The following is a 27601-nucleotide window of genomic DNA, read 5'->3' on the forward strand; positions in this document are numbered from 1 at the left end:
CCCAGGTGTGAGACCATCTTTGTAGATAGTGGTACACACCATTCTGGCCACTGGATGAGATTGGGTATCTGAAAATGGATTGTCTAACTGATTCTTTCCAACTCTCCTAGAATATCTGAAAAACAGACCTCATGGATTTGCTTCTAGAATTGGCAAATCTCCTCTCGAAACTTTCCAGTGTAAGGTTTAATTGAGTGGAGACCTGCCTCGCTATAAGGATTTTAGCTTTTACACACGACAAGTAGTGATTTATCATTTAGAGAGAAGATAACCACATGATACTGACCCTTTATTCCATTTTTTTATACGGCAATACATTTAATATTCAGTTATTTTGTTTTTTAGAAGAAAAAATTAATCTGTTATTTTGAAATAAGTATAACTATGATATTAACTTTTAATATTGATTAAAATATATTAGAAAATTATTAGAAGTAAATCATTTAACAATCAAAGAGTGAAGATCTGTTGTATTCACTGTCTAGTAAGAAACATTCCCGTCAAAGTTTTTATCTTCTTAATATATTGCAAAGTGAGAAGAACAGCAATCCTGTGACGTCTCTAGGTGCACGGATAGGGTCCTGACCCGTCACATACAAACAGTGCAAGAATCCAGCACCCAACCGGGTGACTCTATTTACAATGTGTAGAAGGTGTACAAAACGTTTCAGTCATCAGACCTTCATCAATTTTACATTAAATGGTTCAAATAGATTCAGAGAGATTCATATATACAGCATATGCGGCTTTTTTTATTTCCACCCAAAGCTTGTTTTAAGGCTATGGTGAGCCTATGGTAGCCTGCCGCCTGGCAACTCCTGTGGCTGCAGTGACCATTGCTCATTTTGCCTTTCTACCCAGCTAATTCTTCTCATTTTCCATTAGGTCTATGACATCACGTATTAAGAAAGACTAGCTAGATCCTTATAAGTTCTATATGGAAACAGGAGGTCTCTTTTCCCTGTATGAGTCACGAGTCACCGCAAAAGTCCCTGGCGGGAGGAGGAGCGGAGCAGCTGGGCCAAGAGTTGAAGAGGATTTTTACAGGAAACAGAAAGTCGCTGTTTGTATATAGAGCAGAGAAAAAAGATGAATTTATTGGGTAGAAAATGTTGATAAGAGTGCTTCTTTATTGATAACCGAGAAATTAAAATAAAAAATTTCTGGTGTAAGAAAGCTGTTTTCAAATAACCTTTCTGAACATTACAAAAGAGCTGGAATTTATTAGCCAAAGCACATTATGGCTACAAATTTACCACTCGCTCTAATGACTGTGTAATACTCAATCTATCCTCTTGGGGCACTGCACAAAAACTGGCATTTATTGATAGATTCACCTGATCGCTGCGGATTGTTGTGGTCACCTTATAGTCGGGGACCCACTTAAGAAAAGCGAATAGAAGAAATCATTATCAGTGATAACCCTTTTGCTTTTCAGAATGGAGAAGCAGATGCCATCTCTCTGGATAGTAAAGACGTTTACAAAGCTTCATTGGATCCTTTTAATTTGAAGCCCATCATGACTGAAGCTTATTCTGAGAGAGGTGAGCGCTAACATTAGTAGTCACCTCTAATCATTGCTGTGAAAGAACTAAACTATTTTATGTATCTAGAATCAACTCTCAACAATCAGAAATAAACCTTATTTCTATGGTCCTATCCTAACCAAGTTATTGGATTTATTACACACCATAAGGTCAGCTCACCAGCACTATGAAATAACAAAGAAGGTACAAGTATGAAAAAGAAGATGCTACAAAAGTCAGCAGAATCTCTGTGGCTTAAACGGATATATCAAACTTTCCAATTATTTTACATTTTTCTTGCTCAGCTACCCTTCAGGACTCCTGAATCTTATTTTTTTTCTATATTTAAAACTCTATTACCCCTGATTCAGGAGTAATGGAGTTTTAAAAACACAAAAAATATTTTTTTTTCTGAAATTAAACCTTAGCCATTGATGATTTGGTTTCATTGCCGAAACATAATAGCTTCATCAGAGGCTCCTGTTCTGTTTTCACGGTTTTACTGCAACAGGGAATAAAAGTGATGTTTGATAGGAAATACTTTCAATGCTGCATTTTCTTATATTTTTTTTTACAACTATCGTGTTAAAGCTATAAAAATGTTATGATTCATGCACTGTATTTCATGCATGGTATTCATCCTAATAGAAATGTAGATTAAAAATGCCAGAATAGTTATTTACTTGTCTCTTAAGGCTATGATCATGTTGTGTGCAGTCCACATGTCAGTGACTCTGTCGGGGCTTCTGTCTGAAGCTCTGGGAAACAGGATTTGTACAGAACCTCTGATGGAGCCAGTCGCTGTGAGGCAGACATAGTCAGGTGACCGCTCCCATCTGTCTCTGTAATATTTTGGAGATATTTACTTTTTATATCAGTTTCCTTAGAACTTATTATCTAGATCCTAAAACTCAGGGAATCTTCAATTCGCCTTGAAACATCATCTCTATTTTGTGACTAGTCTTTCTTGTCTGATCAATTTGTTTTATTTGGATAGAACATACCCCTTGTATGAGGCATCGGCAGAGTGTGCTCGGAGGAAAAAACATGAAAATAGGGGCATTTGTACCAAAATGTGATGAAAAGGGAAACTACGTTCCGAAGCAGTGTCATGGCAGCACCGGTTATTGTTGGTGTCTTAACGAAAATGGTGAAGAGATCGAGGGAACAAGAACTCCACCAGGAAATTCGGGACTGACATGTGAAAATAAAGGTAATAATCCATGCTATCAGTGTACTCACCTCAGTCTCTACATTGAGTTAGTTATGCCCTTACTTACTATAAGTCATTCCTTACAATTAGGAGTCAAATCAATCATCTACAGTAGATACAGAAATACATTTCCTAAGGTTAGGGATAAAATATTCAACATAATAAATAGCAAGTGGGGGTGAGTAGCATTCTCTGCAAAATTTGTGCCACCATAGGGCTATATAGGGAGTGACGAAGGGGAACATCTGAAAACAATTATTCTGAATACCTATAAGTGATCTAATTACTAAATGGCTCTCCTAATCAAAATATATAACCTATAAAAAAGAGGAATACTAAGCCAATGTAAAAAGTTAGTACCAAATGTATACGACTACATGACAGTGGACGTAGTCCCACTAAGAGTTATTTCCCATTAGTGTGTGTACTTGATTATACCACATGGCTCAAGAGTACTGTACTAAGAAAGATCAGAAATAATACAAAACATATAATACAAAACAGATATATGTAACTATATACAGTGGACATAGTCCTACATGGAGATATAACCATTAGTATACAGGTGCTTCTCACAAAATTAGAATTTCATGAAAAAGTTAATTTATTTCAATTCTTCAATGCAAAAAGTGAAACTCATATATAGAGTCTTTTACACACAGAGTAATCTCTTTCAAGTGTTTATTTCTGTTTACCCTGATGAATATGGCTTACAGCTAATGAAAACCCAAAAATCATTATCTCAGTAAACTAGAATAATTAATAAAAAAACACCTGCAAAGGGTTACTAAGAGTTTAAAAAGATCCCTTAGTCTGCTTCAGTAGCTCCACAATCATGGGGAAGACTGCTGACTTGACAGATGTCCAGAAGGCAGTCACTGACTCACTCCACAAGGAGGGGAAGCCACAAAAGGTAATTGCTAAAGAAGCTGGCTGTTCACAGAGGGCTGTATCCAAGCATATTAATGGACAGTTGTGTGGAAGAAAAAGGTGCACAAGCAACCGGGATAACCGCAGCCTTTGAAAGGATTGGTAAGAAAAGGCCATTCAAAAAATTGTAGGAGATTCACAAGGAGTGGACTGCTGCTGGAGTCATTGCATCAAGAGCCACCACACACAGACGCATCAAGGACATGGGCTACAAGTGTCGCATTCCTTGTGTCAAGCCACTCATGACCAATAGACAACACCAGAAGCGTCTTATCTGGGCCAAGGAGAAAAAGAACTGGACTGTTGCTCAATGGTCCAAGGTGTTGTTTTCAGATTAAAGTAAATTTTGCAAGGTTTCAGAGTCTGGAGGAAGAGTGGAGAGGCACACAATCCAAGCTGCTTGATGTCTAGTGTGAGGTATCCACAGTCAGTGATGGTTTAGGGAGCCATGGCATCTGCTGGTGTAGGTCCACTGTGTTTTATCAAGACCAAAGTCAGCGCAGCCGTCTACCAGGAAATTTTAGAGCGCTTCATGCTTCCCTCTGCTGACAAGCTTTTTGGAGATGGAAATTTCATTCTCCAGCAGGACTTTGCAGTGTTGGCACCTGCCAAAAGCACCAATACCTGGTTTACACACCACAGTATCACTGTGTTTCATTGGCCAGAAAACTCACCTGAACTTAACCCCATAGAAAATCTATGGGGTATTGTCAAGAAGAAGATGTGAGACACCAGACCCAACAATGCAGACAGATGAAGGCTGCTATCAAAGCAACTTGGGCTTCCATAACACCTAAGCAGTGCCACAGGATAATCGCCTCCATGCCACGCCGCATTGATGCAGTAATTAATGCAAAAGGAGCCACAACCAAGTATTGAGTGCATTTACTGAACATACATTTCAGTAGGTCAACATTTCGGATTTTAAAATCATATTTCAAGCTGGTGTTATAAAGTATTCTAATTTACTGAGATAATGACTTTTGGGTTTTCATTGGCTGTAAGCCATAATTATCATTAACAGAAATAAACACGTGAAATAGATCACTCTGTGTGTAATGACTATATAATATAGGAGTTTCATTTTTTATATTGAAGAACTGAAATAAATGTTTGATGATATTCACATTTTGTGAGAAGCACCTGTATATGTATAAAACCCACAACCTAGTAGTGCCAGGGTCTGGATAGAAATGTTAGCATCTGATAAAAAGAAAAATCATGTGTAACATTGCTAACAGATAAATCGGCTGGAGATAGGCTAACACAAGAATATATAACACGCATAATGGAACATATACAAAGGATATCTGTTTTGTATTATTTCTGATCTTTCTGAGTACAGTACTCTTGAGCCATGAGGTGTAATCAAGTACACACATTAATGGGAAATGCCTCTTAGTAGGACTACATCCACTGTCATGTAGCCGTATACACTTGGTGCTAACTTTTTACAAAATATTGTATCCTAAGAGCTGCATTCTGTTCTGGGTAAAGGACATATTTGGATTATATGTACATAGGCCTATACTGTTTATTAGGTGTCACTACTTTTTTTGGTTACACCTATGTGGGAACTGGAATTAGTAAGGAATATATTCATATCATACTCACTTTTAGAGATGAGTAATGGTAATGTACTCTAGGGTATTCTGTGTGGTTCCTACTTCTGGTTGGCGTTGTCACGCCGTGCTCACCTGGGGGCGGGACCTCGGTCCCGACGCCATCTCTTCCGGAGCCGCGGTCACTCCGGGGGTCCCGTCGGGTGCGCACGCGCAGCTTTCGTTCCCGGGTCTCCTCCTACATGTCACATTTGCGCGCTCCTGTCAGTGCTGTATAGGGCTCGGTCCTCTATATGGTAATGGAGGACCTGACCCGATACCTGTAGTGGTCATGTGCTTTCTGGCTAGGTCCTGACCCGGAACCAGTAGTAGTCATGTGCTATATCAGACGACCTCCCCCTAGGGGAGGTGCCTGATTATTGTTGTGCTTCCTGGCTTGGTCTGCCGTGTCCCTGCCTGGCTGTGCGCTGTATTCAGGTCCCCTGCCTTGCACTCTGTTGTGCCTCTTGGCACACGCTCTGAACGTGCGCTCTGTCTCGTACTCGGTTGTGCCTCCTGGCACATGCTCTGACCCTGTACTGTCTCATACTCGGTTGTGCCTCCTGGCACACGCTCTTACCCTGTACTCTGTCTCATCCTCAGTTGTGCCTCCTGGCACACACTCTGATTCCGTGCTCTGTCTTATACTCAGTTGTGCCTCCTGGCACACACTCGGACCCTGTGCTTAGTCTCATACTCAGTTGTGCCTCCTGGCACATGCTCTGATCCTGTACTCAGTCTCTTACTCTGTTGTACCTCCTGGCACACGTACCAATCCTGCGCTCTGTCTTATGCTCAGTTGTGCCCTCTGGCACACACCCTGCTCCTGTACTCTGTTACACCTCCTGGCACACCTGCTGCCTGACTCAGTGCTCTGACATGCTCCTTGCACGCATCCTGCTTCACTCACACCCGGACAAACGAAGTCTCTGTATACCACGTGTTCCCGTGTCCACGCTTTACACGTTCCTGCAGACACACTCACCCACTCGTGTCTCCTGTGAGCCGGCCGCCTGGTGCCAGCAGTCATGGTGCCTCACCCCCTGGGGCTTGCCCCTGACACTCCCTGTATAGGGGGTGGTCTTCACTAGGTCAGCTCGCCCTGGGAGGGTTGGTGTCACGACCCAGAGGGTCCACTCCAGGAGTCGTCACAGTATAATCAGGCCATGGACCCCGCTGGTATCACCACCTCCATCCAAAAGGAACTGGTGTTCCTACGGGAGAGTCAGACCAGGATTATGGCCTTTTTGAAATCCATGGAGTCCCGTGTGTCGGCCATACAATCCGTTTCTGGCCAGTCCTCAGTCCCGCACCCGATGCCGTGCCTCGGCAAGCCACCCCGATATAGCGGGGACCCTAAGTTTTGTCGAGGATTGCTGAACCAATGCCGGTTACATTTCGAGCTTTTGCCGCAGCACTATCCCACTGAGCGCGCCCAAATTGCCTTTATTGTTTCACACTTAGAGAGGGAGGCGTTAGCATGGGTGAACCCCCTCTGGGAGCGCAATGACCCACTCGTCTCTCAGCTTTCCACCTTTTGGACACCTTCCGCAAGGTGTTCGACGAGCCGGGTCGGCTGGCCTCTATCACCGAGTCCCTCTTTAACCTCCATCAGGGTACGCTACCGGTGGGACAGTATGCCATCCGTTTTCGTACCTTGGCCTCCGAACTCTGTTGGAACAACGAGGCTCTCGTAGGGATCTTTTGGCGTGGCCTGTCGGGTCGGATCAAAGACGTACTGGCAGGTCGGGATACCCCCACCGCTTCAGAGGATCTGATCTCTCTGGCGACACGCATTGACCTGCGGTTTCAGGAACGTGCCCGTGAATTAGCCAGAGAGAGGAGCTCCTCTCACCTCCTCCGTTCCTGCTCCAAGAAGCCGGGAAACTTCTCTGCCTAGGGTTGATAGGAGAGGCCTCCCTAGGTGTATGTGATTCCTCTCCTCCCCTGCTCGTGTCCGTATTATTGAATCTCAGTGCCAAGCGTTATTCTGAGGAGGCTTTTCTGGATTCTGGCGTGGAGGGGAATTTTATCACACTCAAGGTGGTTAAAAAATACCGGATTCCTGTCAGATCCCTGGAGACTCCTCGGTCGATTGTTTCGGTCAATGGTACGTCCGTGCAGGAGACCGTTACCCAGGCCACCGAAGAGATGGAGCTGCAGATCGGAGCCCTGCACCTGGAGAAGATCTCCTTCCTCGTCTTGTCTACCATGTCTTACACACTTCTTCTAGGCCTCCTTTGGCTACGGACTCATGAGCCAACCCTGGACTGGCGGTCGGGCGAGATACTCCGGTGGGGACCATTCTGTCAGGAGAAGTGCCTGTTGCCCGTCTGTCCGATGAACTCTGCCGGTCCATCCCCGACACCTACAGGTCTGCCGTCGGCTTACTGGTCCTTTGCAGATGTCTTCGACAAGAAGGAGGCCGAGACTCTGCCCCTCCATTGGCCATATGACTGTCCGATTGACCTCATTCCTGGTTCTACGCCACCCAGGGGTAGGATATACCCGCTACCCCCTGCTGAGACCCAAGCTATGTCTGACTATATCCAGGAGAACCTTGTGAGAGGTTTTATCCGTAAGTCCTCCTCGCCCGCGGGAGCAGGATTTTTCTTTGTAAAAAAGGACGGTTCCCTCCGTCCTTGCATAGACTACCGAGGCCTAAACGATATCACGGTCAAGAACAAGTACCCATTGCCATTGATCCCGGAGCTCTTTGACCGACTTAGAGGAGCTCGAATTTTCACCAAACTGGATCTTCGTGGGGCCAACAACTTGATACGCATTCGTTCCGGGGATGAGTGGAAGACCGCCTTTAACACCAGGGACGGTCACTACGAGTACTTGGTCATGCCCTTCGGCCTCTGCAATGCCCCAGCGGTGTTCCAGGAGTTCGTGAATGACGTCTTCTGGGATATGCTGTACTTCTGCGTGGTAGTCTATCTGGATGACATCATCGTTTTTTCTCCAGACCTCTCCGCTCACAGAAAGAACATGCGTCAAGTCCTCCAGCGCCTGAGGGAGAACTGCCTTTATGCCAAGCTCGAGAAATGTGCCTTTGAGCAAACGTCCCTGCCATTCTTGGGGTACATTATCTCAGAATCAGGTCTACGCATGGATCCGGCAAAGGTGTCCGCCATCCTCGATTGGCCACAGCCCCATGGGGTGAAGGCAATCCAACGCTTCCTTGGTTTTGCGAACTACTACCGACAGTTCGTTCCTCATTTCTCCTCGTTGGTTCGCCCCATCTCGTCCCTTATCTGCAAGGGAGCTAACCCAAAGGCTTGGCCGTCTGAGGCTGAAGAGGCCTTCCATTCGTTAAAACAAGCCTTCGCCGCTGCTCCGGCGCTTCACAGACCTGAGGTTAGTAGACCTTTCACTCTCGAGGTGGACGCATCCTCTACTGGGGCTGGCGCAGTCCTTCTGCAGAAATCTTCTTCTGGACGTTTTGTCACCTGTGGCTTCTTTTCTAAAGTATTTTCCTCCACTGAGCAAAACTACTCCATTGGCGACAAAGAGCTATTGGCCATTAAGTTGGCCTTGGAGGAGTGGAGGTACTTACTGGAAGGTGCCATACATCCATTCAAGATCTTCACGGACCATAAGAACCTGGCGTACATCCAGTCCGCACAGAGGCTCAATCCTCGGCAAGCCAGGTGGTCCCTATTCTTCGCCCGCTTTGACTTTGAGCTACATTTTCGGCCCGGCGATAAGAACGTTAGAGTGGATGCGTTGTCAAGATCATTCCTGTCGTCTGATGCAGAGGAAGAACCCTCTCATATCATTGATATATCCAAAGTAATTACTGTGGCTCCTGTCAAGTTAACCACGTTACCTCCGGAAAGAACCTTTGTGGCTGAGAATAACCGAAAACGAGTGCTAAATTGGGGACATTCGTCCAAGATTGCCGGCCACGTTGGTGTCAAAAAGACTTTGGACTTAATCTCTCGCCATTATTAGTGGCCTTCACTCTCCCAGAATGTTAAAGACTTTGTAGCATCTTGCCCGTCCTGTGCCCAGAACAAGATACCCAGACAACCACCCTCTGGTCTTCTGTTCCCGCTTCCCGTTCCGTCGGGTCCATGGCAGCACATAGCCATGCATTTCATTACTGATCTGCCTTGTTCTTCAGGTTGTACTGTGGTCTTGGTGGTTGTAGACCGATTTTCAAAGATGGCCCACTTCATTCCTCTTCCAGGACTACCCTCTGCTCCTGACTTGGTGAAGATCTTCATTTCCCATATCTTCAGTATTCACGGCTTCCCCCAGCACATCGTGTCAGACAGAGGGATCCAATTCACCTCCCAATTCTGGAGAGCTCTATGCGGACTCATGAAAGTGTCATTGGATTTCTCTTCCGCCTATCACCCTCAAACCAATGGGCAGGTGGAACGTACCAACCAGATCCTTACATCCTACCTCCGGCATTTTTCTAATGCTCATCAGAATGACTGGGTCGGTCTACTTCCTTGGGCTGAGTTCGCCTACAATAATCACTCCAGTGAATCGTCCACCAAGTCTCCTTTCTTCATCGTCTTTGGTCAGCATCCCAATGTGCCTCTACCGGTACTTCCTGTCTCGGGGGTACCTGCTGCGGATTCTCTGTCTGTGGAGTTCTCCAGGGTATGGCAGGAGACCAAACCCGCTCTCGAGAAAGCACGGGACAGAATGAAATTACATGCTGACAAGAGGCGCCTGGACGTTCCTCCATTTCTCACTGGTGACAAGGTGTGGCTCTCCACCAAATACATCTGCCTTAAGGTACCATCTTACAAGCTGGGACCCCATTACATTGGTCCTTTTGAGGTCCTCAGGCGGATTAATGATGTTGCTTACAAATTGAAGCTGCCTCCTTCACTCCGTATTCCCAATTCCTTCCATGTGTCTCTCCTAAAACCTGTGGTTCTTAACCGATTTCATCCTTCTCCAGGCCACACACCCCAGCCTCTTGGCTTGGGGGATGAGTTTGAGGTGAATGACATTTTGGCCATGAAGAAGGTAAGAGGGAGAACCATGTTCTTGGTCGATTGGAAGGGTTTTGGCCCCGAGGAGAGGTCATGGGAACCCAGGGAGAATATCCACGCACCCCAGATTTTGTCTAAGTTCCTCTCCAGTTTTAGAAAGAGGGGTCGTAAAGGGGGGGTACTGTCACGCCGTGCTCACCTGGGGGCGGGACCTCGGTCCCGACGTCATCTCTTCCGGAGCCGCGGTCACTCCGGGGGTCCCGTCGGGTGCGCATGCGCAGCTCTCGTTCCCGGGTCTCCTCCTACATGTCACGTTTGCGCTTGCGCGCTCCTGTCAGTGCTGTATAGGGCTCGGTCCTCTATATGGTAATGGAGGACCTGACCCAGAACCTGTAGTGGTCATGTGCTTTCTGGCTAGGTCCTGACCCGGAACCAGTAGTAGTGATGTGCTATATCAGACGACCTCCCCCTAGGGGAGGTGCCTGATTATTGTTGAGCTTCCTGGCTTGGTCTGCCGTGTCCCTGCCTGGCTGTGCGCTGTATTCAGGTCCCCTGCCTTGCACTCTGTTGTGCCTCTTGGCACACGCTCTGAACCTGTGCTCTGTCTCATACTCGGTTGTGCCTCCTGGCACACGCTCTTACCCTGTACTCTGTCTCATCCTCAGTTGTGCCTCCTGGCACACACTGATTCCGTGCTCTGTCTTATACTCAGTTGTGCCTCCTGGCACACACTCTGTTTCCGTGTTCTGTCTTATACTCAGTTGTGCCTCCTGGCACACACTCGGACCCTGTGCTTAGTCTCATACTCAGTTGTGCCTCCTGGCACATGCTCTGATCCTGTACTCAGTCTCTTACTCTGTTGTGCCTCCTGGCACACGTACCAATCCTGCGCTCTGTCTTATGCTCAGTTGTGCCCTCTGGCACACACCCTGCTCCTGTACTCTGTTACACCTCCTGGCACACCTGCTGCCTGACTCAGTGCTCTGACGTGCTCCTTGCACGCATCCTGCTTCACTCACACCCGGACGAACGAAGTCTCTGTATACCACGTGTTCCCGTGTCCACGCTTTACACGTTCCTGCAGACACACTCACCCACTCGTGTCTCCTGTGAGCCGGCCGCCTGGTGCCAGCAGTCGTGGTGCATCACCCCCTGGGGCTTGCCCCTGACACTCCCTGTATAGGGGGTGGTCTTCACTAGGTCAGCTCGCCCTGGGAGGGTTGGTGTCACGACCCAGAGGGTCCACTCCAAGAGTCGTCACAGGCGTTTTCTGTTTTGTAAATGATTTCCTTTGTATATTTCCATTTAACTATATAATCAATAAAGATGAAATGTTTTACATTGGCTTAGTACTCCTCTTTTTTGTAGGTTAAACATTTACTCTGATTTGGTCAGTGTAGTTATCCCAGGTGAAGGAGAGAGGTTGATGACTGCCAACACTGAAGGGAGTGGGAGTGAAGATTGCATCCACCACTAGGGTAATGATTAGCCACCCTCATAGGGAGTATAAGGGGAACTACATCAGATGTGGCAGGATGACGGGCACATGTGTGTGGGAGGCATACAGTCCAGCCTATTCTACAGGGCTGTGGAGTCGATAAGCCAAACCTGCGACTCCGACTCCGACTCCTCAATTTCCCTTACACCGACTCCGACTCCACGACTCCGACTCCGACTCCCACACATATTGCTTATATTTAAGTGAAAAATTTATTGTAGTACAATGTGAACCTCAGACATTTAATCATTTTTATGATCCAATAATCAAGATATTTAGATAGAACAGAATATATATTGGTGTACTACCCGGTTTTCATTCGTTTTGGTACAGATACGATATGGATAGACAGATATGGATAAATGGATAGATAGAGCAGATTTCTAATCTGCTTTTGCTATTGAGTAACATTATCTATGAGCTCAAAAACCTTTCAGGTGATGCAGTTTTTTAAAAAGATGATCAACTTTTGCAGCTGAAAAACGTATCCTCAAAAAACACAGGAAAAACGCTGTGTGTGAATGTAGCCTTAGATCAGGAATATAACAGCCATTTATAGGACATTTCATAACTTTCCCAAACTCCTATGAAAAAATATTCAGCACATCCTGCATTGAATTACTGTACCCAATTTATTATATATTTTAGGAGTTGGAGTCGGTCCATTTTATACCGACTCCAACTCCGACTCCGACTCCACCAAAATGAGCACCGACTCCGACTCCACGACTCCGACTCCACAGCCCTGCTTTTCTAGTCACCCTACAGTTAGGTCCATATATATTTGGACAGAGACAACATTTTTCTAATTTTGGTTCTAGACATTACCACAATGAATTTTAAACAAAGCAATTCAGATGCAGTTGAAGTTCAGACTTTCAGCTTTCATTTGAGGGTATCCACATTAAAATTGGATGAAGGGTTTAGGAGTTTCAGCTCCTTAACATGTGCCACCCTGCTTTTAAAGGGACCAAAAGTAATTGGACAATTGACTCCAAGGCTATTTCATGGACAGGTGTGGGCAATCCCTTCGTTATGTCATTCTCAATTAAAACACATTGATATACAAGGAGTACAATGGAGCCGCCGTGTATACTGACTGTACACCTTTGGACTAAACCTTTACATTATATTAAAAGTAGCCATCCAATCAGAAACTACAACTTTAATCGCTATTTTAGAAAAAAAAAGACATGCAATGCTTCAGGACATTATATGATACCACATACACAGCAATAAGCGGCTTCATAAACTCTTGGTTATATATCCATTTTCAGCAAACAAACCTCCCTGCTTGAAGGAACGTCAGAAACTGCTCAGTGCTAAACCTTCACCAGCAGTTTTTGTACCGGAATGTGATGAAAAGGGCAACTATCGACCTCAGCAGTCCCATGTCTACACCTGGTGCGTGGATGAATATGGGGAAGAGGTTTTTGGTTCCAGAAATTTCCCTGGAAAACCTCCAAAACCATGTGAAGCTTCCGGTAAGAATCTACTTTACTCTTCCTTCCTCTCCCTGTGCATCGATGTTATTACAGGCAGTGATTACAGATATAAGACTATGTAAGGGGATTGGAGAATGTTACTGCTTTCCCTTTCCTTCTCAGGTGGTCCCGGTATCACATTTGCGCAAGTTTTTTTTTCTCGCATGTGTTAGTGTAATGTAAATTCTACGTATGTTTGTTGATATATTGTGGTATTGCTACATGAGTAAATGTATTACCGCCTATAAGTAATGGTAGTGCTATGCAGTTACGTGTATTACGATTTCCAGTAATATGTACATATCATATCTTGTTTTTTTTTACTGTGTATTGTATCCATGTAAGTTATAGGGAGGGTGTATTGTCAGCTTTTGGCCACCAATGGGGGATATTCTAGTGGTATAGTTGTAACTAAGGAACTAGTATAGGTAACGGTTAAATATAGAAGGGGCTGCTGTGTAATAAGCAAGTGTAAGTGTTAGGTTAAGCCAGAGGGCGAGGGACACCCGAACCGTCTACAAGGGCTATAGGCCCCGGACAACACAGCAGCCACGCAAAGTTGAAGGGGTAAAGCCCAGTTATCCAACACAACAGGACATCACAGCAGCAGGCAGATACCGTTGGGGATCCAACAGCAGTTGCAGTATGTGGCAACTCATCGCATGGGCAGATACCCTCTTGGCTGGGGCAAAATGGCTAGAGGAACCTACAGATGCAGTGAGTCTGAACAGAAAGCATGTGGTGCAAGTGCAGGGAACAGCACAGAAGGGCAGATCGCTCTCCCAGTGGCTACTGACTCTGGTAAATAGTGATCTTGCATCTGGGGAAAAACAGACCAAGGGAAGCATATCCGTAGCAGAGCTGTGTAGAGAGGAACACTGTTATGCAAAGACTGTTGTAAAAGCTGTGATGACTTTGGATGTGCTGTGTAAGGAACCCAGTAAAGACGTTCTTGTTAAAGCTGAAATGGACTGTGTCTCAGTTAATATAAATCCACCTGGAGAGGTTCCCCCATGACATAGGGAAGATCCTGAAGGAGCTGGACCTGAAGACACAGGAATGCTGACTAGTGAACATTATTCTCCTGTGAAGGGAGGCCAGGACACTAATGCCCAGGTGTCCTCGGCCATGATTACGGTCCTGGCCAAACCTTACAACTACAATAATGACTTATCACTGATACATTGTGACTGTACAATTGTGTAACGTCATGAAAACCCATTGTTGGGCTCCTTGTCATTGTATGCTGAAGTGATAGAGAAGAAGGTGGATCTAAGCTCGGACTACATCAGCTCTGACGGACTGAGAAATATATGATGAAAGTTCAGTATGAAGGTCACCCTACAATATAGTCATGCATATACAGATAATAACACCAATTCTTCTATATTTGTTATCAGGTGAAACAGCCTGCATAAAAGAACGTAATAAAGTGCTGAGTGTCGCAGAACCTTTACTCGGAGCCTTTCTACCTGACTGTGATGAAAACGGCTACTTTAGTCCATTGCAGTTCCACGGCAGCACCGGATACAGTTGGTGTGTTACCAAAAATGGTGAAGAGATAAAGGGTACAAGAACTGGACCGGGACAGACACCCCCTACATGTGAGGTCTCAGGTGAGGAACTACAGAGTATGTCAGGCATTACGTTTGTGGGAAACCGGCTGACCAAGGCCTCTTTTCTAAGCTCCAACACATCTACTGAATGTACAATAGATAAAATGGTTGTCCGACACAAAATCACGAAAAAATACTACTTTTTGCTCAAATATACCATATTTTGCAACTTCTTAACACTATAAATCTGTTCTAAAGATTTAATAAATTCTCTTCTTAAAGTTCAATTCAACATGAAAGATCACAAATTCTTTGCCCTGATTTTTACGCCCTCTTTTTGGACCTTTGCCTGCCACGTCATCCATTTTTTAAATCGGAAAACCTTTTTATTAAAATGTTTTGTTACACAAACAGAAAAACAAACCCCCCCCCCCCCAATCCCGCCCTACGCTCAGCCATTTGGTGTTACAGTGAAGCATCATACTTGGCAGTGGAAAGTGCTATAAGCCGTCCCCGCTTAATTGTAAAGTGCTGTGGAATATGTCGGCGCCGCAAAAATAAAATTCATAATATTATTATTAGGCTCTAGTATTTTATACTGTGGTTATCTACTTCGACATTGTGTATGCGACCTTTGTCTACGCCATGTTAACTATTTTACCTGCCTAAGTGGATCAAGAATGAGAAGTACTAGTCATAGTCTCTATATTTGCTTTAGTTTTTGTTTTTATAAATATAACATGAACATAAGTCTTATCTTTTCCTGTCTGTTCCAATTGAAACAATGATTAGAGAGAGAGGCCTCATTCAGACGACTGTGTTGCACGTCCCTGTTCTGCCAGTGTTTTTCACAGATTCAGTGTATGGGGTGAACTGACCCATGGACCTGTCTGAGATGGAAAGAACATGTAAAGGATGATGTGCACTATGCTTCATCGTATGTGTATGGTTAACAGCTGGGAATTAGTGCAGGACGACGTAGTACCGGGTTTTGGCCACATGATGGAGACAGAGAGCAGTGAGAAAAGGACTAAGGCTACTTTCACACATCAGTTTTTTGCCATCAGGCAGGATCCGGCTATTTTTAGAAAAAACGGATCCGGCATAAATTTTGGAGAACTGTAGAAACGGATCCGTTTTTCTGCCGGATCCGTCTAGCAGGTTATATCTGTTTCCTGGGGGCTGGCCAATTGGATCTGAGCATGCGCAGACTTAAAAAAACGGATCTGGTGGCTGGATCCGTCTTTTTCTGGATCCGGCGCATTCCGGCGCCCATAGACTTTCATTGTGGCAAAAAGCCGGAAGCGTCGGATCCGGCGCTTCCGGCTTTTTCGCCGGAGACAAAAAACGTTACAGTAGCCGTTTTTTCCAGACGCCGGGATGAGACAAATAGCCGGATCCGGCAAAAAACGGATGAAACGCAATGCCATCCGGCGCGATCCGGCACTAATGCAAATCAATGGGGAAAAACTGGATCCGGCATTGCATTTCGCCGGATCAGGTTTTACAAAAAAAAGCCGGATCGCGCCTGACAGCGAAAAACTGATGTGTGAAAAAGGCCTTAACAGCAAGCCTTAGGCTGGTTTCACATTTGCGTTTTTTTGCGCTGGAAAAAAACGCATACGTGCGCATGCGTTTTTTCCCCTATATTTAACATGGGTGCGCATACCTGCACGCTGGTAAGCGCATGTATGCGATTTTCATGCGCTGCGTTTTTTTGGGGTGTGCGTTTGTATTTTCCAGACACAGCATGTTGCATTTTTTGGCCCTGCAAAAAAGCGCATGCGCACGTTTTGCGCTAAAAATGGCCATTATAGCCTATGGATGCGCATACATGCGCACTGGCATGCTCATGTATGCGTTTTTTTGCACATGCGTTTTTTTTTGTTAACCATGGAATTTAGGGGTTTGGGTTAGAGTTAGGGTTAGTTAAGGGGGTTTAGGGTTAGGGTTAGGGTCAGGGTCAGGGTTAGGGTTAGGGTTGGGGTTAGGGTCAGGGTTAGGGTTAAGTATGGTTTGGTTAAGGGTTAGGGTTAGGGTTAGGGTCAGGGTTAGGGTTAGGGTTAAGGTTAGTTAGGGTTTGGGTTAGGGTTAAGTATGGTTTGGTTAAGGGTTAGGGTCAGGGTTAGGGTTAGGGTTAAGGTTAGTTAGGGTTTGGGTTAGGGTTAAGTATGGTTTGGTTAAGGGTTAGGGTCAGGGTTAGGGTTAGGGTTAAGGTTAGTTAGGGTTTGGGTTAGGGTTAAGTATGGTTTGGTTAAGGGTTAGGGTCAGGGTTAGGGTTAGGGTTAGGGTCAGGGTTAGGGTTAGGGTTAAGGTTAGTTAGGGTTTGGGTTAGGGTTAAGTATGGTTTGGTTAAGGGTTAGGGTCAGGGTTAGGGTTAGGGTTAGGGTCAGGGTTAGGGTTAGGGTTAGTTAGGGTTTAGGGTTTGGGTTAGGGTTAAGTATGGTTTGGTTAAGGGTTAGGGTCAGGGTTAGGGTTAGGGTCAGGGTTAGGGTTAGGGTTAGGGTTAGTAAAGTCATGGTTTGGGTTAGTGTGAGGGGCCACCTAATGTTGGAAAAAAACGCAAACGCGGTAAAAACGCACTAAAAACGCATACAAACGCATAAAAACGCTGCGTTTTTTTCATGCATGCTCATAAAAATGCTTGAAAAAAACGCAGCAGTTGTATGCTTTTGTATGCGTTTTTTCAATGCGTTTTTTTGCGGGAAAAACGCGCTGCAAAAAAAAGCAAGTGTGAAACTAGCCTTAGGCTGGGAAAACTGCATAGTCAAGGTGGGCGGAGTTACGGGACTGAGAAGGGGATTTCCAGAGAGAGGAGATATAAGAGAGGAGAGTCCCAGGGGCAGGGCAGAGAGACACCCACGGGGAAGAAAGAAGTGAGAAGAGCTCAGGAGAGGACGGAGAGAGGAAAATCTCAAGAAGGACAGAGAAGAGCCAGAGACGGTTACTCAGAAAGGGGGGTGGCCCTGAGGAAGCAGCCGCAGGAAGGGTCGGCAGCGACTGATGGAAGGTTTGGGTACCGGACGGCTGGGACACTGAAGAGTGAGTAGGTGTACAGCGGGCAGACTTAGCCAGGGGGAAGCTCCATGGCCGTGGGCCTAACGGCAGCCATGGTGAAATAACCCGGAGGGTCTTCACCAATCGAAGCAGAAGGAAGGTGACAGGTACCCAGGCCAGGGAGCAGAAGCTGGTGTGTCTGCTGTGGATGTCAAGAGGACACTGAATAAAGTTTGGACCTGATTGAACGGATTTCTGCCTCTGCCTCCAGTCTGTTCTGCAGCCGAAAGGGACCACCCCCCAGTCGGCACATGTATTACAACAGCACCTACTAATTATAGTCTATGGGCCTATTCACATGTTCATTTTTTTACTGCAACACATGAAAAGGGCCAATACAAGTCTATTAACATTGTAAAGTAAACTAGAAGTTTTGTAATCTAATTATTTATCCATATGTGAAAAATACTTAAGACATAGTGAAGACACACTAACCAAATACTGATGACACATGGATCGAAAACACTGATGGCACACAACACCAAACACTGAGGACTCACAAGACCAAACACTGATGGCACATAAGACTAAACACTGATGACACATAAGACCAAACACTGGGAATACACAAGACCAAACACTGAGAACACACAAGACCAAACACTGAGGACACACAAGACCAAACACTCATGACACACTGACGAAACACTGATGAAACACTCTACAAACAACTGATGAAGCACTGACCAAACACTGATGACACACTAAAAAAACTGACCAGCACATCCCAACTAGTGTGAACAGGTGCCAGCTAACACAAGTGTGGGGAAGGTGACTTGACGGACAGACTTGACTGGAAGTAGGAGGGAACGGTTGGTGCACTATGGACGGAGATTGACAAGGACAGCAGGGTGATAGCTGGGAAAGACAGACAAGAGAGTGCAGTACCTAGAAATGACCACAAGATGGCAGGGTGGAGTAGTTCAGGACTCAACAGCAGCTTAGGGCTTGAGAAACGCTAAGTCAAGGGGGGCGGGGAGATAGGAACCCAGGAGGGGAATTTCCGGTGAGGGGATAAATAGGACTGGTTGGGGTTCCAGGCAGGCTAGTCCCGGGAGGAGCTCGGCAGAAGACGGAGAACAGCGAAGAGCTCGGCGAGGGGACTGACAGGAAAGAGACAGTCAGGGGGATGGCCCTGACCCGACGGACCGCAGGACAGACGAGGCCCCGGGGGTACCAACTGGATGACGACCGCGGGCAGGTGAAGCGCTGGCGGTAGATTGGTTTAGGACAGCCCCAGCGAAAGATCCGCAAGGGACGTTACTTCGACTGGAGGAAAGGTACAGGTACCCGGGCCTGGAGACGGAGAACTGTAAAGAACTGCGGTGCGTGGTTGTGGTCGTCAGGAGGACGACGAATAAAATCCAGAACTTTTACAACTGAACTCGGCCTCTGTCTTGTCCTTGCTTCGCTGGTGCCTGTGTCGTCCGGACGTGGTAAGCAGTGGACCACCCCCCAATCCCGGCCCCTACCACACAAGAATTGTAAGAAAATACAAAGCTGCGCCTGGATTGTTTAGAATGGTAAATCTAGAAAATTGGGACTGCATTACTGCCATAGAAAATAGGTAAGTGCTGCATGATGTACATATGGAATTTCTGAAAATTGGAAATGCAATATTGCTATAGGAAAATTTATAGTAAAAGAAGGTACTTATTACATAAATTGGCCAATGTATTTGAACCCAACTGCAACATCATTGGCCAATTATATGCTAAGTGCCTTCATTTTACTGAAAATTTTCTTCCAGCAATATTGCATTTCCAATTTTCTAAAATTCCATATGTACATAATATAGCACTTACCTATTTTCTATGGCAGTAATACAGTCTCTAGGAAAAAAGAATCTACGATCGAGTGTCCCTAGCCTAGAGGCATCATCTAGATTATTACATGGTATAGAAGGTCTTTCCTCTGATGTGAGATTAGAAAAATTGGGATTATTTAACTCGGTAAAAAAGACGTCTCAGAGGAGATCTCATTTATATGTATAACATGTGTGGTCAATTTAAAAGACTCACATGTGACTTACTCCTTTTAAAGACCTTACAAAGGACCAGGTGACATTCATTAATTCATTATGGGTGAAAGAAAGGCGAATCTGGCTGCCAAATAGGAAAGGGTTCTTTCCAGTTAGAGCAGTCAGACTGTGGAATTCCTGACCGCAAGACGTAGTGATGGCAGATATATCAGTATTTGAAAAAGGTTGGATGCTTTTCTCTCAACAAATAGCATTGTGGGTATAGATAATCTAGAGATAGAGGTGAACCTGATGGACCTGTGTCTTTTTTCAGTATATGTAGCTATATGTTGTTGTTTCAAAGCCTAACAGGTGTTTCCTTTCTATACTATTAAAGGTGTAACCATGTAATCAAGTTTTTTTTCCCATTTTTTTCATGAAAAATAATTATAAAATGTTTATAACATTCTTGGTCATTATTACATCATTAATTGTGTGTTCCAGCTCCTGTGACGCTGCACTATGCCGTCGCTGTGGTGAAAAAATCGAGTAGCTTCCAACTTGATCAATTGAAAGGCAAGAGATCCTGTCATTCTGCGGTGGGAGAGGCGGCAGGCTGGGTCGCTCCTTTGAATGTTCTCCTAAAGAAGAAATTACTCTTGTGGGAAGAACCGGAACAAAAATCTATTGAAAAAGGTACAAGCGGGTGCGGGTACAACAGAGTATGAGGGAAGCACCAACATCAAAGTGTAATACCATTGTATAAGCTAATACAATGAAATGCAGAATTTAGTGCGGTATGACCATGGCCGAGCGGATGGCTCAATGCCGCTAGCGGAAGCAACGATGACTCCGCAGCATCGACAAAGTGCTCCAGACAGCATCGGGAGCTAGAGATTCGGCCAACTTCATATCAGCGCTTACAAGATGAATGCCAGTCAGCTTACAAGTGCTATATCCTTCCGTATATCCTTTCCTCTGAGGTGGCCGGTAACCTAGGCAATGTGCAGTAAACTATAGAATTAAATATCTCTTCATTCTTGAGAGCAAAAACATTTTGTAATAAGAAGTAAATCGCAAAATAGCTTCTTTTTACAAGGAATTGATAATTTATCCATTTTAGAAAATAAGATAATACCTTTCACAGATCCAAAATTTGCAATCCATAGAAATGTATTGGCCCAGACTGCACCCATGTGCATGGAGAAAATAGGCCCTCTGCATGTTTAATGTATGGATTCTTGTACACCATATCATATTGTTGTGTGAAAGGGGCCAATTTGATTAGTAAAAATCACTGAATCTACATTTGGAAATATCTTTACTGAAACAACAAATATAGAGAATCGCTTCAAGCGTAAAGTTCTCTCCTGCAGATTTCCAGGCTATTGACTAATTTAGAGATGAGCGGATCAGGCAAAATTCTAATTAATTTTTCCCAGGAAATTCAATTCGTAGTTAAGATTTTCTCCACTAATTTATTCTTCTTTATTATAATCTGGGATCTAGAGAGACCCCAGTGCATACTAAACATAAGATGTAAAAATACTGATACTCACCTTACCTTTCACCTCTCCGGCTCCTCCACTTCTTTTCATCACCTGTTCTGTCCTGACAGTGTAGGGTCGTGGGCAGGGCTGGGGGGTGGTCCCTCTGTATACCGCGCAGTGACGTATAGACACAAGATGGAGGCAGATTTCAGGTGCAACAGGTCCAAGTTTATTTTCCGCCGTCCGACTGACAGCCCTCACGATACACCGCAATTCTCTTCACGGCCCTCTGTGTCCAGGCCCCGTTACACACTCACACACCGTACTTTTCCACCAGGGATGTAATTACACATACCGTCCCTTTTTCGCTTAGCGACGATCCTGTCTGCGCAGTCACTGTGGCCGCCTTAGGCCCGTTCACCATCAGCACTTTTACTGGTCAGTAGTGTTGAGCATTCCGATACCGCAAGTATCGGGTATCGGCCGATACTTGCTGTATCGGAATTCCGATACCGACTTCCGATATTTTTTCAATATCGGAATTCGGCATCGGAATCGGAAGTTCAGTTGATTGACGGCCTGACGTCATCATGATGCGCGGTGTGTGCGCATCATGATGCGCCGTCATTTCGGGCCTTCCGGGGGTCTCTGCCGGCCTGCCGGGGGGCTGTGCCGGCCTGCCGGGGGGCTGTGTGGACTGCCCGGGGTCTGTACCGGCCTGCCGGGGGGCTGTGCCGGCCTGCCGGTGGTCTGTGCACCCTGTGGGGGTCTGTACCGGCCTGCCGGGGGGCTGTGCCGGCCTGCCGGGGGGCTGTGCTGATGTCCGGGGGTCTGTGCAAGCATCGTCCGATGGGACTACAAGTCCCATCGGGCGATGCCTGCTACCATGACAGTGATTGACACATTAGCCAATGATGGGACAGTAGTAGTCCCATCATCCGGCTAATGTGTTAAATGTTAAAAAAAAAAAAAAAAAAAAAAAATACTACATGCATGCTACATACATACTACATGCATGCTACATACATACTACATGCATGCTACATATATACTACATACATACTACATACATGCTACATACATACTGCATGCTACATACATACTACATACATACTACATACATACTACATACATACTACATATATACTACATACATACTACATACATGCTACATACATACTGCATGCTACATACATACTACATACATACATACTACATACATACTACATACATGCTACATACTGCATGCTACATACATACTACATACATACTACATGCATGCTACATACATACTACATATATACTACATACATGCTACATACATACTGCATGCTACATACATACTACATACATACTACATGCATACTACATATATACTACATACATACAATACATTCATACAATACATACATAGACATACAGTACATATAACATAGAGTAACATACTTACCAATACTTGTCACATTGTTCCCCGAAGCCATTGTCTATTCCGGGATAAATATTAACATAACAAACCACAAAAATACTCACCCACGATCCGAAGCAGTCCACGAGTGTGTCCCACGACGATCTTGGGTAGAGAACTGCAGCATCAGATGATGCTGCCGTTCTCTACGGGCTGTAGGAATCCAATGACGGAAGGTAGGTATCCTTCCGCACTGTATTCCTCCGCCACTTAAAAAAAAAAAGTCCCTAGTCTCACTTTATGCCATTGCTGTGTGGGAATTTCCACAGAAAAATGGAGGCCAGAGATCACCATATTATTGGAATATTACAGAAGCAATTTACAAAAATGTGTGTAAAATTCCACTCCACTCGAACATACAGTATTTACAGTATTCATCTCCTCTAATAATTTATTCTTTTAGTTGCAATGTACTATCAGGTCCTTTCCAGGTTATCTTTTAATACCAAATAACAGATGATGTTTAAAGTTTTTTACCGGTATTCAAGTAAAAAATAAATAGTGCTGAACAATCTGTATTAGTGACATCATTTCTAGAAATTAACTACACTCCGTTTCCACCATAGTTGCCTCAGAGATCTTCTCTGCGAGCTGTGCCCCAGGAGCCCAAGAGGCGAACCTGTGTGAGCAGTGTGCCGGTCAGGAAGATCAGTGCACACGTGGTCCTGGAGAGCCGTACTATGGGGATGAAGGAGCCTTTAGGTGAAGTACTATGCAACTTTTATGGTTGTGTTTCTATGAGGAGTTTTTAGTGAGTTTTTGATGCTACTTATTTTTGCTGCATCACAATTTAATGTTTGTGTAACTTTTTGAAATTTACCATTTGACTCTTATTATCCTCTGAGAATTTTTTTTCCTCGCATCTTGTCTGACAATGCAACTATAACCATGTTAAAGAGAGCTTGACAGAGCAAAATTCCATTCTAAAGAAACAACAGAACCAAGTAAGGCATTTTTTCTCAAAGAAAATTCAGTCACACCTTTATATTCCAAATCTGTCGCTGAGATTAATAGAGAATAAAAAAATCTAGCCAATCTATTGAGTGGAAATCTGTTCTATAGTGAAGCCTGCAGCAAATCAGCAACCTCTGGTGGGCTGAAGAGGCCACGTGACACCAATGTCAAGTGACTCCTGGGATTTGCAGCATCAACATCATTGCAATGGCATTGCTTTGTGAGGTCAGCATCAAGCGTTTTTCCTTTTTGAGGGGCATTGGAACAAATAAGGAGCAATTGTCTAGAAGTATTCAGCTCCTTCAATGAACCCATGTACATTAGATCAAAGTAGTCCAAATGTTCTGATTTTGATGGGATCGATCCATGATGTAATGCTTTGTTTCCCAACTCAGGTCCTCAAGATCCACCATCTGGTCATGCTTTCAGAATTTCCTTAGTATTGCACAGGTAATAATTCCATCACCTGTGCAATACTAAGGAAATCTTGGAGACATGACCTGGTGGTGGGCCTTGAGGATGGAAGTTGGGAAGCACTGATCTAATGTGTATGAAGCCCTCCCGACTCCACCCTGAGAGATGATGTTGGAGAAGATAAGAATCAGGCGTTTTGAATTAAAAATCCAATCTTTTTGATATGTTGCACCAAAGCACATGAGTATTCTACCGAGCATTCATGTACATGGGGGTGTCAGGAGGGATAGCGTTCGTCCAACAGTTATTTAAACCTTTTGGCTATGTTACTATGTAGAAAAAAATACTGCTTCTTTTTGATGCGTCTTTTTGCTCAGATTTTAATTGCATTTAACTGTACAAGGGTGTATGTAATTCTTGAAAAGTCACACCCACTGAGCATTTAAAGACGCTGTTGACTTATGCATTTTTCGTGTTTTTTCCCTATAGGCTTCTATGGGGAGGCTTAGAAACACACGTAAAAAAATGTTATGTTTTGAAGTGTAGAATCAGAAACTTCTATAATAATAATCTAATAAAATAATCATGTTTATAGCGCTAACATATCCCACAGGACTTAGCAATTCAAAGGGTACTTGAACAAACAAGATAATACTTTACAGAGTAAAGGGGGCTTCACACGTAGTGATATCGTTAGCAATATCGCTAAAGCGTCACCGATTTTGTGACGCAGCAGCAATATTGCTAGCGATATCGCTATATGTGACACTTACCTCCGACCAGCTTCCCCACTGGCTATTGCTGATCATGCGAGAACGTCCTGGGCCGTTTCTCGGTGGCGGCTTCCTGCTGGCGCCGACGAGCGACGCGTGGACGCGGGCGGAGGACGTCATCATCGCTGCGTCTGACAGGTAAGTAACGACTGCTGCTGCGTCGCTGCATCGCTGGTGAGACCTGCCTGTTTGGTAGCTCACTAGCGACCATTTAGCGATGCACCAGCGATCCTAACCGGGTCGTATCGCTACAAGGCCGTAACACATACTGTAGGTCAACACATACCAAGGTGAATGAGGGCCCTGCTCACAAGCTTACAATCTATGAGGAAAAATGGGGGGCACAAAATGCAAAAAGTGCTTGTCATGTATCAGGTGTACAACAAAAATGCATAAGAAATGCAATGATGCTCATTTTTCCAGGTGCCGGCCGTCGGGTTCCTGGATGCGCAGTCCGCGGGGTCCCCCTGGGGCTTCCTGTTCATGCGGGCATGGCAGGCAGCTCCTGAGCCCTGGACGCTTCGCCGCGCCTCCCTCCCCTCGCGCGCCCCCGGGCCAGCTCCCTCTGAAAGCCTGACATGGGAAGGACCGGGGGCGTCTTCCGGTCGCTGACGTCGGTGGCGCAATGTATTCTGGTAGCGTGCCAGGCTGACGTTGGCAAGGCGACGGCAACATAGCGCCCTGTATGACTCCGGCCGGCTTTTTTTGTGGAGGCGGTCGGCCGACGGTCGCATGGGGAGGGGAAAGATGCTCACCGGGACTAAGGCAGCCTATTTAAAGGCGGATGTCGGGGTTAGTACTGCCGGGTAACCATGAGGTCAGAGCAGGATTTTGTATGCCTGGATTTCATACATCGTATTAGGCCAAACTACTATATTGCCGCCTTTGTCAGCCATTTTGAAGACAACATCATCCCATTCCTTCAATTGTTGTAAGGCCTCCCTTTCAACCCTACTCAAATTATGAAAGGACTCATTGTTAGACTTTTTAATCTCCTCAATTTCCAATGAAACCATCTTGGTAAAAGTGTCTACCGCAGGTACCAAAGTTAGTGATGGAAATTTTTTTTGATTTATTGAATTTCCTCACTGGGAAATCAATACTCACTGTTGGGCTGTTTTCATCAATTAATGATTCAAGAGTCTCCAAAGCCTGCTGTTCCTCTATACTAGAAAGATCTGCTCCCCCCTCCCCTCTGTGATGCAGCATCTTCAAAATCAATTTTCTTGAAAAAAGGTGGAGATCCATTATAACTGTGAATAAATCAAGATCAGATGAAGGAGAGAAGGTCAGGCCCCTAGATAGAACATTTTCCTGAGCTATTGTGAGCTGATGTGTAGATAGATTTATTACCTTAATGCCATCCTTTTCTCTCTTCCTCGCTACTGGATTTTTCTTAAACATCTTGGGCCATGCCTTTCCTCATAAGTTGATCCACCCCCTTCACTCATGGAAGAACCAGAAACAATTGAGGAACTCCTGGAGTAACTCCTCTAAATTGGTTCTTTCTTCATCTGCCAGCGAAAAATTTTGTTTCACTCAAAGTCTCCAACATCACTCTCATATTTCTTCTGTTTATTTGTAATAATATTGTTCTCCCATTTCTCCACCTCTTTATCCAGATTTTTAATCATTTCTTGAAAATGTTCTGCACTTAGTCCCTGTTGGAGGGTTTTCTGTAACGTGTCATTTCCATTTCAATAGCTTTTAATGACATAATATTCTTTTCAATAATAATTGAAATAAATTCAAGGGAGCACGTATTAGCTGCTTTAATCCAACGGTTAATAAGATTCTCGTCGCCCAAGTCAAAAGTTGGAAACACATTAATCCGCAGACCCCTAAGGACAATTTTCTGCGAGTGACAAAAGCAGCAGTCATCCCAGCCACAGGTCTGGGGACTCCACGATGTCCAGCGAGCACACGTCACGTGCCCCTCCACAGCCTCCAAGTCCGGTACCCTTGGTTGCGGGTGGTGAGTGACCTTCGTGAATGTTAGTAAACTGATTAATAGGCCCCTTCTTTTGTGTATTTAATTCCTTAGGAAAGGCCTAAAAAATCAGGGAGTAAGAAGAATAATAAGGATTGTGCCATATGTAAAAGTCCCCTAGCAAGAGATTGGCAGAAGGACCTTTGTTCCAGCTGCATCCAGCGAACCATGGCGGAGGAAGCCCCCCAGCTTCACAGCCAGCCTTAGATCAGTCATCAGGTCGGAAGTGGAGGGGTCCCTTAAAGCGTTATTAAAAAAAAAGGGAAAAAGAATGGGAAGGATCCTCCATCTAGCTCTATCTCAGACTCTTCCTCGGCCTTATCTCAGGCCGAACCCCCATCCTCCTCCTCCTCCTCCTCCTCCTCAGATAGTGACGCGGGTGGTAAGCTGTGTTTTCCAATAGAAGATACGGATGCACTCCTCAAGGCCATTAGAGTGACTATAGGCCTACAGGAGGAAAAAACAGCTAAATCCCTGGAGGATGTCATGTTTGGGGGACTACAGGAAAGGAAAAAATGGACCTTTCTAGTCAAAGAGAAGGTCCAGGCACTCATTGAAAAAGAATGGAAGGAGCTGGAGAAGTCGGGAGCCCTCCCCTCCTCCTCCAAAAGGATATAACCCCTTTGAGCATAATGACGCAGAAATATGGGACAAGGTCCTGAAGATTGACGTGGCAGTGTCCAGGTCATCAAAAAAATCGGAGCTGCCCCTAGAGGACTCAGGGGT

The 27601-nt window shown here is 45.0% G+C and overlaps 1 protein-coding gene across 1 annotated transcript in view; it reads left to right on the top strand.

The window, feature by feature from the left end:
* The window catches only part of LOC141091152 (saxiphilin-like), a 149583-nt gene that overhangs the window by 27305 nt on the left and 94677 nt on the right, over positions 1–27601 (top strand). Inside the window, exons 3-8 of the mRNA XM_073576550.1 lie at positions 1439–1544; positions 2524–2739; positions 13010–13216; positions 14617–14832; positions 20294–20485; positions 23311–23446. Of these exons, the coding sequence (XP_073432651.1) occupies positions 1439–1544; positions 2524–2739; positions 13010–13216; positions 14617–14832; positions 20294–20485; positions 23311–23446 (1073 nt within the window). The remainder of the gene's footprint in view (positions 1–1438; positions 1545–2523; positions 2740–13009; positions 13217–14616; positions 14833–20293; positions 20486–23310; positions 23447–27601) is intronic.

The sequence above is a fragment of the Dendrobates tinctorius genome, unplaced genomic scaffold (genome assembly GCF_039654945.1).
Source record: "Dendrobates tinctorius isolate UK_male_01 unplaced genomic scaffold, ASM3965494v1 ptg000049l, whole genome shotgun sequence".
Classification (NCBI taxonomy): Eukaryota; Metazoa; Chordata; class Amphibia; order Anura; family Dendrobatidae; genus Dendrobates; species Dendrobates tinctorius.